The 15,534-nt window shown below is 38.9% G+C and overlaps 1 protein-coding gene and 1 pseudogene across 4 annotated transcripts in view; both read left to right on the top strand.

The window, feature by feature from the left end:
• Phkb (phosphorylase kinase regulatory subunit beta) overlaps positions 1-3,215 on the top strand; it is a 217,393-nt gene extending 214,178 nt beyond the window's left edge. For all 4 annotated transcript variants that reach the window (XM_015488767.2, XM_048792237.1, XM_015488766.2 and 1 more), the window contains 2 exons: positions 1,402-1,542; positions 2,169-3,215. In XM_015488767.2, the coding sequence (XP_015344253.1) occupies positions 1,402-1,542; positions 2,169-2,306 (279 nt within the window). In that variant the 3' untranslated portion in view covers positions 2,307-3,215. The remainder of the gene's footprint in view (positions 1-1,401; positions 1,543-2,168) is intronic.
• A 10,919-nt stretch (positions 3,216-14,134) lies between these two features.
• LOC107144689 lies at positions 14,135-14,963 on the top strand (annotated as a pseudogene).
• Positions 14,964-15,534: the final 571 nt, after the last annotated feature.

Genomic DNA, 15,534 nt, shown 5'->3' with positions numbered 1-15,534 from the left:
CAAGTGATGGATTTAATATGTAGTTCATCCTCATTTTGTCTCTTTTTCTGGGACTTGTGTTTCTTGAAGGTAGGTAATATGTCTTACTGATAATAGTGTTAAATGCATGGGATGTGAAATCTCCTACAATACAGCATTTCTGGAGCTAGTCAAAGCTAAGTGAGATTTGGCTTCTTCTCCAATGTCCTAGAATATGGAGCAGTATTAGCAATCAGTTCCATATCATGCAAGAATGAGGTAGAGACTAGGGTCAGGAAAAGATGGAGTATTAGAAGGGTGAATGCCTTCCCTGTGCTGTGACTTTAACCTTCCATGTATAATACCAGCATCTGGGACACACAGTGGACATAGAGGTCCTTCTTATTGATCAAAGTCACATCATTCCCTTTGCAGAAGAAATTTTCCTTTAGAACTGTAGCAAAACTTTATATTCTCCTGGCTGAAGCCCTGCCTCATTAGTCTTCTACATGTGACCTTGGATTTTAACTGAAAGTGTTTCCTTTGGTCCTTTCAGGTTCTGCTTAGGAAATATTTAGATAAAATACACTCGGTAAGATTCCCAAGTTGAGAATTAAGGGGTCTGTTTCCTGTTCATTATACCAAGTATGTACCATAAAAGCCATCAGGAAGTCTTTAACAGTCACCGCATACTGATTTTTGCATTAAAATTTTGCAAATTTAAAATTTTGACATTTAAAATGAACATAACTTCTTGAGATAAATGTCTGGGATGACCAAACAATAGGGTGATGCATTAAACTGAGATACAGTACTTATGTCATAAAAAAAAAATCAGCTAGGTGTATTTTTTAAAAATATTGTATTTCAAACATACATATGGCCATCCCCTGAAAAACTTCCCTAGCATCCCAGACTTAATCTCATTTTCAGGTAGGGGGTTCTAAGTCATCTGATCCCAAACCTAGTTCCAGAGTCTTCATTGAACCCATCTGCCTTCTCTGGCTTTGTTCCCTGCCACCTCTTCCCTGGTAGCCCTACTCCATTGGACATTGTTTTGATGTCTTGCCAACAAGGATTTATGCCCAAAGGCCCAAAAGAGTTCAGATACTTTTGGTAAATAGAGCCCCTCATATTATGTACTAGGTTAGGAACATCATTTTTTTTAGAAGTTATTAGATTTATTTAAGTGACTATATATATATATATATCTACAAAGATACATATGATGAAAAAAATGTCCAGTTACCAAATAGAACTACACTAATTTTCAAAATTAAGAAGATTCTATCTATAGGTGATCTTTATGCCTCTGATTTATCATCCAGAATATACTATGGAATACTAGAATCATCCAACAGTCTGATTAAAGAGTGAAAACATGTCCAGATTTGGTCATTATTATGGTTCATGTAATTGGCTTTCAATGTCTGCCTCTTCTAGTTACTAATGGTTGTATCCATTGTACTGGAAAGAAACCCTGAGCTGGAATTTCAAGACAAAGTAGATCTAGACAGACTGGTGAAAGAAGCATTTCATGAATTTCAAAAAGATGAGAGTCGGCTAAAAGAAATTGAAAAACAAGTAAGTAAAGAAAACAGCTTTTGTAGGCTATTTTAATTGTCTCAATTCTTTAAAATATCCCTAATCTTTTATCATTTAATTTACAAAACAGATTCACAGAATGTAAATACTTGAGAGGCAGTCTGACTTATTTGAGGAATAGTTACTTTTTAACTATTAGTCAATTCAGCTATGAAATTTTGACAAAAAAGAAATCTAAGGTGAGATAAATTTTCTTTATATAGTTGACAATTAAATGTGTTTTACCAGGGAGGAGCCATTGATTCCAGAAGATTATAAAATGAAATTTCTGAAGAAGATGGGAATGCAGAACAGGGTACATTGGTGCCTAATTTAGTCCCTTCTAGGTTCTCTGTTTACTATTTTATGCTCATCTGTGAAACAGTTCCCTAAGTAAATAAAAATTGTCAGCAAAGTAGAGAATACTAAAAATATCTATTTTATATGCTGAGAAGATGCCTCAGGAAAATGAAAGAAAAGCTTGGGAAACTCATATTTTCCATGAGGAAATCTTTCAGTGAATTTATTTTTCCCTGTAGGCTGACACTGATTTTACCTGTCAACTCTTTACACATTAAAAAAAAAAAAAAAAAATCAAACAACTTGCTTACTGTTTTCCTTTGTAGGATGACATGACTTCCTTTTACAACACTGCCCCCCTGGGAAAAAGAGGAACATGCAGCTATTTGACAAAGGTTGTAATGAATTTGCTGCTGGAAGGAGAAGTCAAGCCAAGCAATGACGACTCGTGTCTAGTTAGCTAGTGAGGAAGGTGTAAAAGGCTCTACTGAGAAAACTTTTTGGAAGTGTGTTAAGCTTTGTGTTGCAGCTCAATAAAGGTAGTGATTAATGTCTGACCTGATGGTGCTGGTGAGGTGATTGCCATACCCTTGACCTTTGCATGTCATTGCCAATCTAATGATATGAAATGATTTTAATCAAGTAAAAGAAAAGTTTTCATAATTATGCCAACTATAATGATATCTTCACTGGACGATAGATATAGTTATGAATTGAAACACTGCACGTTTTATGATCAAATAGCTCATCAAAATGAAAATTTGCTCTTTCAACTGAATTCTCACCTTCCTGCCATTAAAATGAATCTGCCAACTAGTACTGCTTACTGGGAATCAAAATGTACTGGAAGAATGGTGAACATTTCCTATGTGGCCTTGTCATGTTAGAAAAAGATGTTAATACACATCAATAAAGCAAAAATATCCAGCTGATACATGATTTTCAGCAACTGCATATTAATATTTCAGTATACAGAGCTATTGTACAATTTTTACTCTGTAAACATGACTAGTTTTATATTTGTGCTGAAACACAAATACATTTGAACTAAAACATTATGTAATAAATCTATACTTTATCAAACATTTCTATGAGCTTCTGTTAAATATAGAACATGTGTAGGATTGTTCAAAGGTATGTTAAATTTAAAATTATCAGCCTTGTAAAAGTCATTAAATTTTATTTCTGAATTAATGGGTGTATCTGGGCACATTTTTGTTCAGGTTCACAATATTGAATTTAATACTTCTGAATATCTTCATTTAAACACTTTCAATATGGAATGAAAAAGGATCTTTGGTACCTATTACATATGTTTTGCTACCAAATTTACTTAATCAAACATTAATAAAAATATAAATGTTGAAATTTTATGAATCTATTTCCTTCCATAATGTTACACAGCAGCCAATTTGAACTCTGGTCCCAAAGAGATTTTTCTGATCAGTCTTAGATGTTTTCTCCTGAGAAATCATATTTGTCACATCAAACATGCAACCCATTTGTAGAATATTGAAAAGATTAAGAAAAGACAGGTAGTTTTTGTAACAAGTCAGTAGATATCAAATAAGTGGGTATGTGAGCACATGGGAAAATCTGAAGAGTTGGTTACATTTCTCCCATAACTTTGAGGTACAGTACCTAAGGCAGTGCCTAGGTCTGCCATAAGAAATTGCATGTACATTAGTTGGCAAAATGGAAAAGAATGATATAAAATCTGACCTGTAGAACATCTTAAGGGGATAACATCTTTGTCATCTTTGCCAAAGAGAATTAAATTATTGATTCAATATGTTAAGAGAATTTTTGAAAAGATGGTCCTGGATTATGAAGCTAGTTTACAAAACTTAAGCAATTAAAAAAACAACAACAAAAAAAAAAAACCCCACAAAAGCGTGAAGCCCATAGAGAGAGATTTGAGGTCTGACACTTCATAACTGAAGAAACTGGAAATGAAAGAAATGAGGGGGGAACCTTGAATTATTTAATATTTGTTGACATTTGAAAGAAAATAAACTCTGTTGTATATTAAGAATTAATTTTTTTTATTAGCTGAGCAAAGTTTCCAGAAGACTGCTGTCTTCATTGAAATCAAACATCATTTGCAAATGTATGTTTCCTGAACAAACGTTAGCTTCCTGTTTAACTGTTAGATATGCAAAATTTTGACGTTTTCCTCTGCTACTGAAAGCATACAGAATCTGTAACATATGTATCAACTTTGTGCTTTCATGAAATTCAAATTTTATTGTTCTGAAAGATATGTTTGGATCAGTAAATCTTGATGTTCATCTAATCAGAAGCCAATATCTGTTTTCTAATTAGAAAAGCAAAAAATAATAAGAATTAGAACACAGAACTCATATGAAATTTAGAAGTCCCATTTGGTCTGTAGAGCCCAAATGTTTTAACAGCTGCACTAGAGACTGACTGAAAATATTAGCACATTTACCCAGGCATGACAAGATTTAAATCTGATTTAAAGCTTCCTCTATCGCAATGGCAGATTCACTGTGTAAGTTTATTGTACAAGCTACGTCTGTTGGAAACTCCTGACTGAATAACAAATTCAAGTATATTTCCAGAGCATCATTTTAAGAAACATGATGTTTTCCAGATTTCCTGCCATTTTATTTAAGTCTAAAAAGTCATATTTCAATTTTTAAAAATCAGAACGTGGGATCATCTTGCTGTCATCTTTGTATGTGATAAGCTTGTTAGTGCCTTATGGACACCAATAAACATTTGTTGAGCACCTGAATACATGTAACTTTTCACCAGAACTATTAAAGAATAGATTCACACATGCTGTTCACTCTCTGTGAGCATGCATATTAAATAGATGGCATATGAAAGTACAGGAATCAACACATTTTGAAAACAATTATAGCAGCACAGAGAACCCCACTTAAATCAAGGAGAGGTTGGAAGTAACAGTAGTAGCAAACAGTCAGATCATAAAAATCCTCTATCTCAAACTAAAAACACAAATAAAAAATGGGGGAGAAAGGATCCGCAGAAACACCAGCAGCATTCAAACACAGGAAGTGCACAGCTTTATACAGTAAACTCTGAAAAGCAGCAAGAAAACAGAAGATCCTCTGGAGGTAACATATGACTTCTATACTCTGTCCTCCCAGAAGCTGTCCAAGAGTGAGAACAGGGTTAGTAGGCAAAGTCTGAAACACCTAATGCATCAGGAGAGAATCAGATGTGTGTGGAGTCAGTATCCAGGGAGGGAAGGTGGGAACTGTCCCTCCAAAGTGGAAGCTCTTCCCACACCACTTACCACCATCCCACTTTATTCTCTAGCAGGGCTACTACTGCCAGCCCAAAAGAGAAAGGTACCCTCTCTGGGCATCTCAGCCCTGTAGACACAGGCTTAAGTGAGCACAAAGGAAAGTGTCCTCTTTGAGCAGATGGAACCTCATACCAGGACATATGACTAGGAGTAAGCTGGATTCCAACCCTCAGCTGCACTCTCTCCAGGCACCTTATGTAGTGTACAAACCACGACTGCCAAGCTCCTGCTCCCCAAGAAGAGGAAAGGATTTTGGAAGTGGGCATTTTGCCTTTTCAGCTGGGAGGAAGGCAAAAGAGGGGCAAGAGTGACCAGCATCCCCCAGAACCAGTTATGCTGAACAGTAGATGATCTCAGAGCTTGTTCTCCAGACCTATCTGTGTCTTGTTACATGCAAGGGTGGGCTTTACAGACAGTGACAACTGGATTTGATGACTACCCTTCTCCCCCCTTTTTTCCTATAATGTGTTTGAAATTACTAGACCTGAATTCACTCTGCCCTGGTCAAGGGCATATATCCTATTTCCAAGGACAGTGCCTTACAGTATGGGTTGTTCCACCAGAGTCAACTTCAGTTTTTCACTTGTGGCAGAAATGGTCAGCCTTAGGGTTAAATCCCACCTCCTATCCCCACTGTTTTTCACTCTCCCCAGAAGTTGCCCCTGCTCTTCTCCTAGCTATACAGGAAGCTGTGAAATAAATGACTTTGGGCCCTTACACCTCAGTGGGTGAGGGCAAGTGAATGTAGGACTTTCCATCAGCCCATATCCCATCTGCTCAGTTGGGGTTTTTGTTTCCTTTTGTTATTTTGCAGGGCTGGGCATCAAACCCAGGGCTTCAGAGTACACTTCCACTGAGCTATATTCCCAGCCTGGTTCTTATATACTAGTACTTTTTGATCTTTTGTGTCATTCTGGGGGCTGCTAACTCCTCACTTGTGTCTTACTGCCTGAGAAGGAAGGACTTAGCTGAAAGAAACTAGGAGAGGACAAAGGAGTTCAGAACGGGTGTGAAGAGGTTCAGAAGATCACATTTGCTGGCACACACAAAGCTGCTGTGCCATCATGAGAAACAAAGAAACTGCCTGTGAACTGGGTTAAAAAAAAATACAGAAAACTAAAAAGACACAGAACCCATTCTGAGAGAAACTTTAGGAAGTAGAATATCCTCCACAACCAATAACCTATACCCTAAAAGAAATTAAAGACAAGGAATCAATGAAAAAAAGAGAACTAAGGCAGCACAATAAGATAGGAAACTAGAGCTAAGGAAACAAGCTTCGTAAATTAGAAACAGCAAAAAGCAATATATATACAGCTAAAGCTGAATTTCTGACACACGGGGAGAGTTCAATCAAGTACTTATTGACATCGACTATATATGCCAAACATTGTGTTGGCACAGTGGTGAGGGAAAAAAAGATTTCCTCTCCTCGGGGAGCTTCTGTTCTAGTTGGTTTGGGGACATGGAGTAGCCAGTAGCAATAAGTGCTATAATGCTTTGGCATGCTAAATGCTTTGAAGGAAAACCTAGGTCTCTTTGACCTCCCCCACTCAAGTGTCACCCTTGTATTCCTCCTGAAGTGCAAGAAGGGGCTTTCTCTGAAATTTCCCTAAAGGTCAGATCCTCCAGAAGATTGACCCACAAGAAGAAAAAGGAGAGTTGACATCACATCCAGAGCCCAGAAGCAGCAGATTGCTGTCTATCCTTCATGCCATTCATCTCCCCTAAAAATCACTTATTCTTCCTGTAATATTGCCTACAGCCCCCACATCCTTCTACCTTGCAGAGATTATTTAAGCTCCAAACACGGGTCCTATTTTGAATTTCTTACTTTGTGACTCCATGCACAGGTTATTAGGTTACCTATGGTTGCAGGAGCCTCTGATAAGCCTCTGATATTTTATCTGTGATATAATCACGGTGAATGCAAATGAAAGGAAGGGATGCAGGGTAGACAAGGTTGATCCAACATAAAACTGGTAGGTAGAGAAGGCTGCAATTAGCACAGATAAAAATTAAAAGATAAAAAGTTTCCAAAAATAAAGAAATAAATCTGCATGTAAAGAGAACACATCATGTGCCAGAAAAAGAACTGATGAGAATAAGTAACATTGGAACATACCTTGGGGAAGTTCAAGCCAAAAAAAAAAAAAACTAAAAAACAAGTCATCTTCTAGTATGCAAATTCTCCACATAGTTCAATGTTGCACAATAAACATGACCTAAGATTTTTTTTTATTCCAACCTTTCTGAAGGCCAATGAAGAATTCTTAAATATACAAGGATTCAGGCATTATAACAACTGTGAACCTTCCTTGAAAATATTTGACTAAATCCAGTCAATCATTGTGAAGAGTATGGTAATGGAGAAGGTATAATATATAAGAACTATTTATGAATCATGAACATATTGAAATATAAAAAGTGAGATTTGATTACATAAAATAATATAAAATGACTTGAAAGACAAACTTCAAATTTTTAAATGGTACAACTAAATGGACTGGGACAAAGCCCTAGAGCTTGTTGACAACTCAGTAGGAGACTGAGAAAGAAGTGAAAATGAGATAATTTCTCTTTCACAGCAAAAAGGCAATATACACTTCATTTTTTTAAGGCAAGTAAATGAAAAAGCTTTTAAAGTTTACAATGTAAAATACAAAAGTAATTTTAAATTATTGGAATATGATAGGGGAAATATGTATAGCAAGTAACTGAAAAGGGAAAAAGAAATATAATTAGAGACAAATATAATAAATGATATCTACAAGCATAAATAATGGCACAGAGAATGGTAAAAATATTACTAATATATAAATATCTAATTGCCTATCCAAACAGATTGGATCTTCTATTTCCTCTGAAACATTTCTTCAAACCAAACTATTTTAGGTGCCAAAAAAAATCTTCCATGCTCTTCAAAATAAGGAATAGTGCAGATTGTATTTTCTTATGTCAGACAAAAGAAAATAAACTTCCATTTAATAACCAAAATAGAAAAGAAAAAATTAAGCCTTTTGTAAATTTTGAAATTCATTTCCAAATTGAAACCAAAACTAAAATTTCAGACACAGTAGTGCACACCTGTAATACCAGAGGCTCAGGAGGCTAAGACGGAAGGATTGCAAGTTCAAAGCCAGCCTCAGCAACTTAATGAGGACCTGTCTCAAAATAAAAAATAAAACAGGCTGAGGGTGTAGCTCAGTGGTTAAATGTCCCTGGATTTAATCCCCAGTACCAAAAATAAAAAACATAAAAAAGAATGAAAGTGATAAAGTGAAGCAGAAATTAATGAATTTAATAATAGAAAAACAGAATAAATCCAAGATGAGACATCCCCAGTTTTATTAAGATATACCTGACAAATAAAAAGTATATGTTTATGGTATAAAATATAATGTTTTGATACGTGTCTGCATGGTTAAGTGTTTAAATCAAACCAACTAACATAGCCATCACCTCATTTTTTTGTGTGGTGAAAATATATAAGATCTACCCCCTTACCAATTTTCAAGTACATATACAATACATTATTTTTAACTATAGTCACCAAGAACTGGCTTTTTGAAGAAAATGTTAGATAGCTATGCAGCCAGTTAGCATTTCAATTGAATAAGAATGGAAAATAATAATAGCTTATATTTATTGAGCACTTAACGCTTTATGTATATTAGTTCTATTTTATGAGGTAGGAATGATTGTCCTATCTCACGTGTGAGAAAACTGAAGCACAGAGTTTATACATCTTTCCCAAGGTCTCCCAAATAGTAAATGCATGAACAGTCAGATTCCAGATCACAAAATTAGAGCTCAGAAAGTCACCAGAGGTGCAGAGAAAACTTTAAATGTGAATGACACATTTATAGATATTAGAAAATCCTCAAACTTTTGACAAGAAATAAACACATCTATTTTTTCCAGCTTGAAAAATCTGGGGTAGTGTGGGGAAAATGCCCTGTTGAGAACTAGTGCTTGGCTACATTCCAACAGCACTGGGCCTCTGTGATGTGGAGGGTGCTAGAGACAGCAGGACCAGGACAAGGGGAGCAATTTCCCTAAATGAGGAAGCTAGGAAACTTGAAGCCTTGAGAGAAGCACATTTGCTCTAAAGCCAGGTTTAATCCTCCTCTTTCCTCTCAAAACGATTACCTGAAATACAGCTGACAGAAAAGACAGGTCCCTGTTCCATCTTGCGGGAAGCATTGAAGGATACCAGAGAAGCTCAAAAGTTCACAGCATGAGTGTATTTTACTTTCTTTTTGAGCCTACAATAAAATGAGAATGAAGAAACTCAATAACATCAGTCACTCTCCATCAAGCGTCCACCCTACCATGTTCTAGTATTTGGGAGAGAAATACAATGTGAGGTGGATAATTAACTCCAATCTTGTGTGATCAGTACAGTGAACCAAAGGGGCAAGTTTAAGTGGCAATTTGGGTACAAATACCGACTGAGCCACCAGTAAAGATGATGGGTTCAGATGGGGTTTGGATCATTTAGAGAAGTGTTTGTTTTTTTGAGCTTGAGAGTGGCTGCTGTAATCACAAATCTTTCATGCAACACACGTTTCTGACTCTTCAGAATCAATTGTTTTTAGATAGAGACATCGCAAATTATGAAAGCAGAGCATACGGCCCAGAAATTTGGCAGCAAAAATCGTTTTTCTTCTGGTCAACTTCATGCAAGATTCTAAGTTGAAAAAAAAGCAGGATGAACCCAAGCAGAAAAAAAATGTTTTGAATCTGATTTTGTTCTGCCACTTCCTTATCCTGAAAAAAAAAAATTAGAGGAATGATTGTCCAGCCTTTGAAATCATTAATCTACCCTTAACTAAAGAGATTCCATGTAATTTGATATTTTTCTGGTTTCATTTTGTGTGTGTGTGTTTATGACCTATGTTAAAGGACAAAACCTATGCACTCTTTAAGTATTCATGATTCCTTGGCTCATAAGTTTATTTTATCCCAATTTAAAGGTTCACAATTGCCAATTTCATCCTGTTGGCCAATGTCAATTAACATTCACCTAACACGTAGCCATTTCCTGGTCTCCAGCTTATAATTGTTGGAAAGGACAAAACTGAGAGTCTGAGAACTTGAGTTCAGACCCCAGATCTCCCATTTTCTGAATGTTGTGGGCTACTTGACAAATCACTGATGCTCTCTGAACCTCTGTTTCTTTATCTTTCAAGTTAATGAGATCGGTTACATTTTTGCCAAGGTACCTTCCAACTCTATCATTTTATCAATTCATCTTCCACTTATGTAGCTGTGGGCCTTCCCTTTTCTTTAAACATTCTACTCCCATGTATCTGTCACTCAAAGAAGTCCTCCATTCTCTTGTCTTAAATACCACTTCTATTCTGATAACTCCTAAATACACACAAAAAACGTACATAGGTCTCCATCTCCCTCTCCCTCTTTCTCTCTCATACACACACACACACACACATACACAGAGAGAGAGAGAGAGAGAAAGATTTATATGCATGTATATATATAGCCTTTATCTCTGTTTGCCCAATGGAAATTTCTGTTTATCTGTCCCACTATCATTTATCAAACATCTTTCTTGTGCAAATTATGTAGAACATGCTTTTTTCCTCCTGATATAGTATAGACAGTTCTGCACTCAGACTTCAAGATCTCTTCTCTATGGCATCCTATTATCCCCGAACCTACGGTCATATTTAATGGCCCTCTTCATCAGTTGTCAAGTCCCATTGTCTTATTACTTCTGTCTTTGAAATCTGCCATCTCCTTGCTATTCCCACTGCCAGGACCCAAAGTGCCTTATTCCTCTGTAACTGCTCATTTGATATACGGCTTGAACTGGAAGAAAGTTCCCCACACTGGGAGTGGGATTTGCTTACCAATCTGACTGTAATCATGAAAATCCCAAATGGGACAAAGAAAACATGGTTTGAGACTCAGCTCTCAGCCCAGGAGAAAGGATGTCTGCTGCCCCCAGAGGAGACTGAAAACCCACAGAACCAGGGACTCAGAGAATGTTGCCAGGGTTGGGGCCCAGAGCCTGGCTACAGACTTGCCTGGGAGTCCACACCATGATCCATCAGGAGTTTGGGCTCCCCCACTGCTAAGCTCTTTGCATAATTTAACTCATTTAGACACAACACCAGTTTGATGAGGAAAGCACTGTTATTACTCCCATTTTTAAAAAGAGGAAACTCTGTAGCTGAGAGGTTAAACAGCCAGCACAAGGCCAGTGCTTAAAACCAAGTTCTGTATCATGTCAGATCTGGGCTCTGAACTTACACTAACTTGCCTTACCTTTCTTAATCATCTAATAATGGTAAAAATAATGGTCTTAAACCAATGGTTATTTTAAACCACCTACATTATTCTTCTTTTCTTGATCGCCGACCAAAAGCAATTCTGAGATAGTGTCCTCAGTGGAGGGAGAATCCTCCTTGTTGTAAACATGGCAGAATGGAAGCTGTCTTCCATTCCTGCGGCTCAGCTTCTGCTCCATTGCATTCTCCCTCCCTCTTAACAGAGTTCTGCCAGCTCAATTAAGGATATCTCTCCCTAAAACCCAGGAGGTTTGGTTTTCTTTTGGGGTGTTGTCTCTTGGGTAAGTTCTTCCCAGGGCCATGATTCCCGTGAGCATGGAACATTTGATTGACAGGGACAATAAGGCTTGTAAATATCTCTTCCTACCCTGAAAGAGCCATCGTTTCAAAACAAACCCTGGATTGGTTTGGACCATGCAGTTTTTTACGCCATAATCAGGACCTCATCTTGGATCCCAGAGAGGAGCTACAGGGAGCTGAAACCCCTGAGAGTCAAGGGAGGGAGGTAGCAGGGACTACAGCCAGGCCCTGGAAGGACAGGGGGTTGTATGCATTCAAAATGGTTCTTTTGAACCTGGAGGTCAAGTACCCAAATGCACATCTTCCATGGAGAGGGCACCTTTTCACATTAGAGTCCAAGATATACTGCACCACCTCTCTGTCCCTCCTCTCCCCAGATCCCATCAAAAAGAAAAGTGATCTAGACTGGTTTGTAAAGATATTTTCTTTGCCTTAGGAGAGAAATGATGCCATCCTGGTGAATCTAGAATACTTAAAGGAAATCATAATTGAACTGCAGAACAGCTTCCACACTGAGATCGCTACGAATTAATATGCTTCTCCCCATTCTCTCTCATACCCTAAGTAGCCTTTGGGGTTTCTTTGTTTTTCCTGGGCTTCTCCACTGGCAAAACATGAGAAGCTCGCTTTCCGTTGCTAACAGATACATTCCGTTGCTAGATTCTATACCCTTTGCCCATCCATTTTCAGGACTTGCTATCTGTGCCCCTTATGTTCACCACAACAGAACTGAACTTCTGCAAACACTGTTCATTTTGTAAATGAACCTTCAATAGCTCCCTGTTGTCTGCCTCTGTGATTCAGCCCAGGCTATTCATAATCCTCAAAACAAAGACACAGATGTGGTCTCTGAAGTGTACTTTCTGTCCTTGTCTCTTACTCAGTCTCTCCATCCTGTGTCCTCTAATCATCCAGGACTCTTGAAGTTCTCCCAATCTCTATCTTGATACGCCCAAGAATGCCATGATTATCCTATGCAATAATAGACTTCCGGTGACCTACTAGTGCTTTCATTATTTCATAAGGTCAAATTTTTCTTTAGATGACTTCATAAGACTTCTGAGGCCTGGGACTCAATAAAGGCTCAGTAAATTGGGTGTCTCCATCCAGTACCCACTACAAATGAACATGTAAGCAGAAGCTAAATAAATGCTTGCTGATTGATTTTTAAAAAGGCTAGGGGAGTGAACAATAAATAATATAAATGGGGATTTGCTCAAGGGAAGATATAATTGAAAATTATATCTAAAAATAGGAAAGGGACTGAGGGCTGTTTGGATAGTTTTACATATGACTGTGCAGTTGGAGAAATTCAGTAAACCTGAACAAGTTTATCTCATCTAGAAAATGGAAGGGAAAAAAATTGTAAACTTGACGTTTATGAGAACAGCTGATGAATGACTTTAGTCATTTGAAAGCAAAAGCTGAGAATTTCAACTTTGTAAAAATAGCTTTGGAGTCACATTCTGAAGCTGGAAGATTTTACGCAAATTAATAATACAGGTGATTTTTCAACTTCTATTGAACAGGGAAGTAAATAACTAGAACTAGCAGAGTCAGCGGTTAGTTAAGTGGTTCTCTCAAATGCATCAAGGATGGTGTCATTAATTTTCTCTGTTGTGGAGGAGGAGGATGATACCAACAGAATCCCTTCTTCTTTTGGCCCAGCGCCCCATATCCCTGATAGGAGTTCAGTTGGCAGCTGTTTGGTTAAAATACATCGCATCAGTGAAATGTGTCTTAGATTCTTTAAGAAGAAACCCAGGGCAGCAGTGTGCAGTATTAGTTGCAACAAAATTCAGCCTTCATTCACCTTGCTTTATCATGAGCTGGAGGAAATCGATGCTCCTTCCTGGGTCTCTCTTAGCTCCTCTTCATCATCAGACGTATGAGGAAAAACCAGTAGCTACCCCAGCACACCTCAGAGGGCCATTGTGAAGAAAAATGGGGTAATAAACGAGAGAGCACTGAAAATTATAATACCACTTTAATATATGGTATGTAATTATTGAAGTTTTCTTGGCATAAGAGGACAGATCTGCATAGAAGTTGTCCCATTACACATGCATAAAGTGAAGTTTTAACCACACACAGGCATTGTATTGTTGTACATATGGGAGTCTGACTTTAATATGTCCATGATGCTATTAAGAAGAGTGACCGTACAAGCTTTTGGCCCACCTCATTACACCCATCAGAAGTCCGCATGAAAGCCTGACTTGAGTGCTCTGACTTTTGGTCCACCTTTATGGCCACCTGTGCTCCTAAGGATCTCACTGCTTGCTTGCTTATTTATTTATTTATTCTTTTATTTATTTGTTTGTTTATTTATGCTGAGCCCTTGACTGTCACCTGACCACAGAAGAACTGACTCTGGAGCTTGAACTTATTTGACTCCACCCTGTCTGGGGTCACCTCCTGCCCACCTGGCCACTCCACTGGCTTGGTGGAGAGCTGTAGCTGTTACTGAGTGCCTCCACCCCTGGCTTTGCACCCCTGGCTCCCCACATGGGCTCTGAGCAGTCACCCTTGCCCACCTTGCCTACTGTGACCTACACTACTATGTAGGGCAACGAGACGGAGCTGAGACCTTCTCAGAGAGTGGACACTGCCACTATGGGGCTAGATGCCAGTTTGCCCATGGCCTGGGTAACCGATGCCAGTCCAACTGCCACCCCAAGTACAAGATGGAACTCAGCTACAAGTTCTACCTCCAGGGCTGCTGGCATAAAGTGTACAAAGCCACATCATTCACATCCTACTGCCACCCCCACATACTGCACCAGAGCATGAGCTTCTCTGGCTTGCCCTCAGGCCACCAAACCTCCCTCCACCCCCAGGCCTGGCAGGCCCTTCCCTGTCCTCATGTTCCTTCTGGCCTTCCAGCTCCCCACCACCACCTGGGACCTTGCACTTTCCCCTTCAGCCTTCTTTGCTGCCTCTGGAGCCTGTGAGGCTTGAAAGGACCCCACCCCAGCCTGTGGCCCTCTTACCAAAGGCAACTCCTGGCAGCAACTGGGGGGCCCTAGGGTGACCTGGCTCAGAGCCCTTCTGCACACTTCCTGGGATCTGACCCTGATGGATACGTCAGCAGCCTCAGCAGCCTGGGGGACCTGACTCATTGATCTTTGAGGCTGGGTTTTGGGGCCATCCCAGGCCCATGACAACTTCCTATCTTCAATAGCATCTCTGCTTCTGAGTGACAAGTGTCTGCCTAGTACATATCAGGATCTCAAGGGAAGACACTTGTACTATGAGGACCTGGGGGACTCCTAATTTAATCAGGTGACCCTCCCCCCACATTCCACGAATTCCAGTGTATTAACCTACTCCCCTGATGCCACACTGGGGCAGGTTCCCCAGTGCACAAGCCCAGTGTTCATGGTGGTAGGGGAATATATATATATATATATATATATACACACACACACACACACACACACACATACCCTATTATGAGTCTATAGAGCGAATATTCCCGAAACACACAGTGGGAAGTATCAATCTAACAATGTTTAAGGCCCTTTTCTTTTCCACTGCCCCTAGTTTGCTTCCTATTCTTGAACTCTAAAATTGCTAGGCTCTTATGAAGGCCTATGTGGGCTTCCTGTGTAGAAAGAACTCACCCTCACGGGATGTTATAGCAGGGAAGGGCCTCAGAGATCATGGTGTCAAACTCACTTGCTTTATAGAAAGCTGAGGCCTGAGGATCTCCAAGTAGGAGAAAGTCAAGGTGAGACCCTTCACACATGGCAGGATGTAAGGCTGCAGAGA

Source organism: Marmota marmota, unplaced genomic scaffold (assembly GCF_001458135.2).
Source record: "Marmota marmota marmota unplaced genomic scaffold, marMar, whole genome shotgun sequence".
NCBI classification, from domain to species: Eukaryota; Metazoa; Chordata; class Mammalia; order Rodentia; family Sciuridae; genus Marmota; species Marmota marmota.
This window is presented reverse-complemented; position numbering and strand designations above follow the sequence as displayed.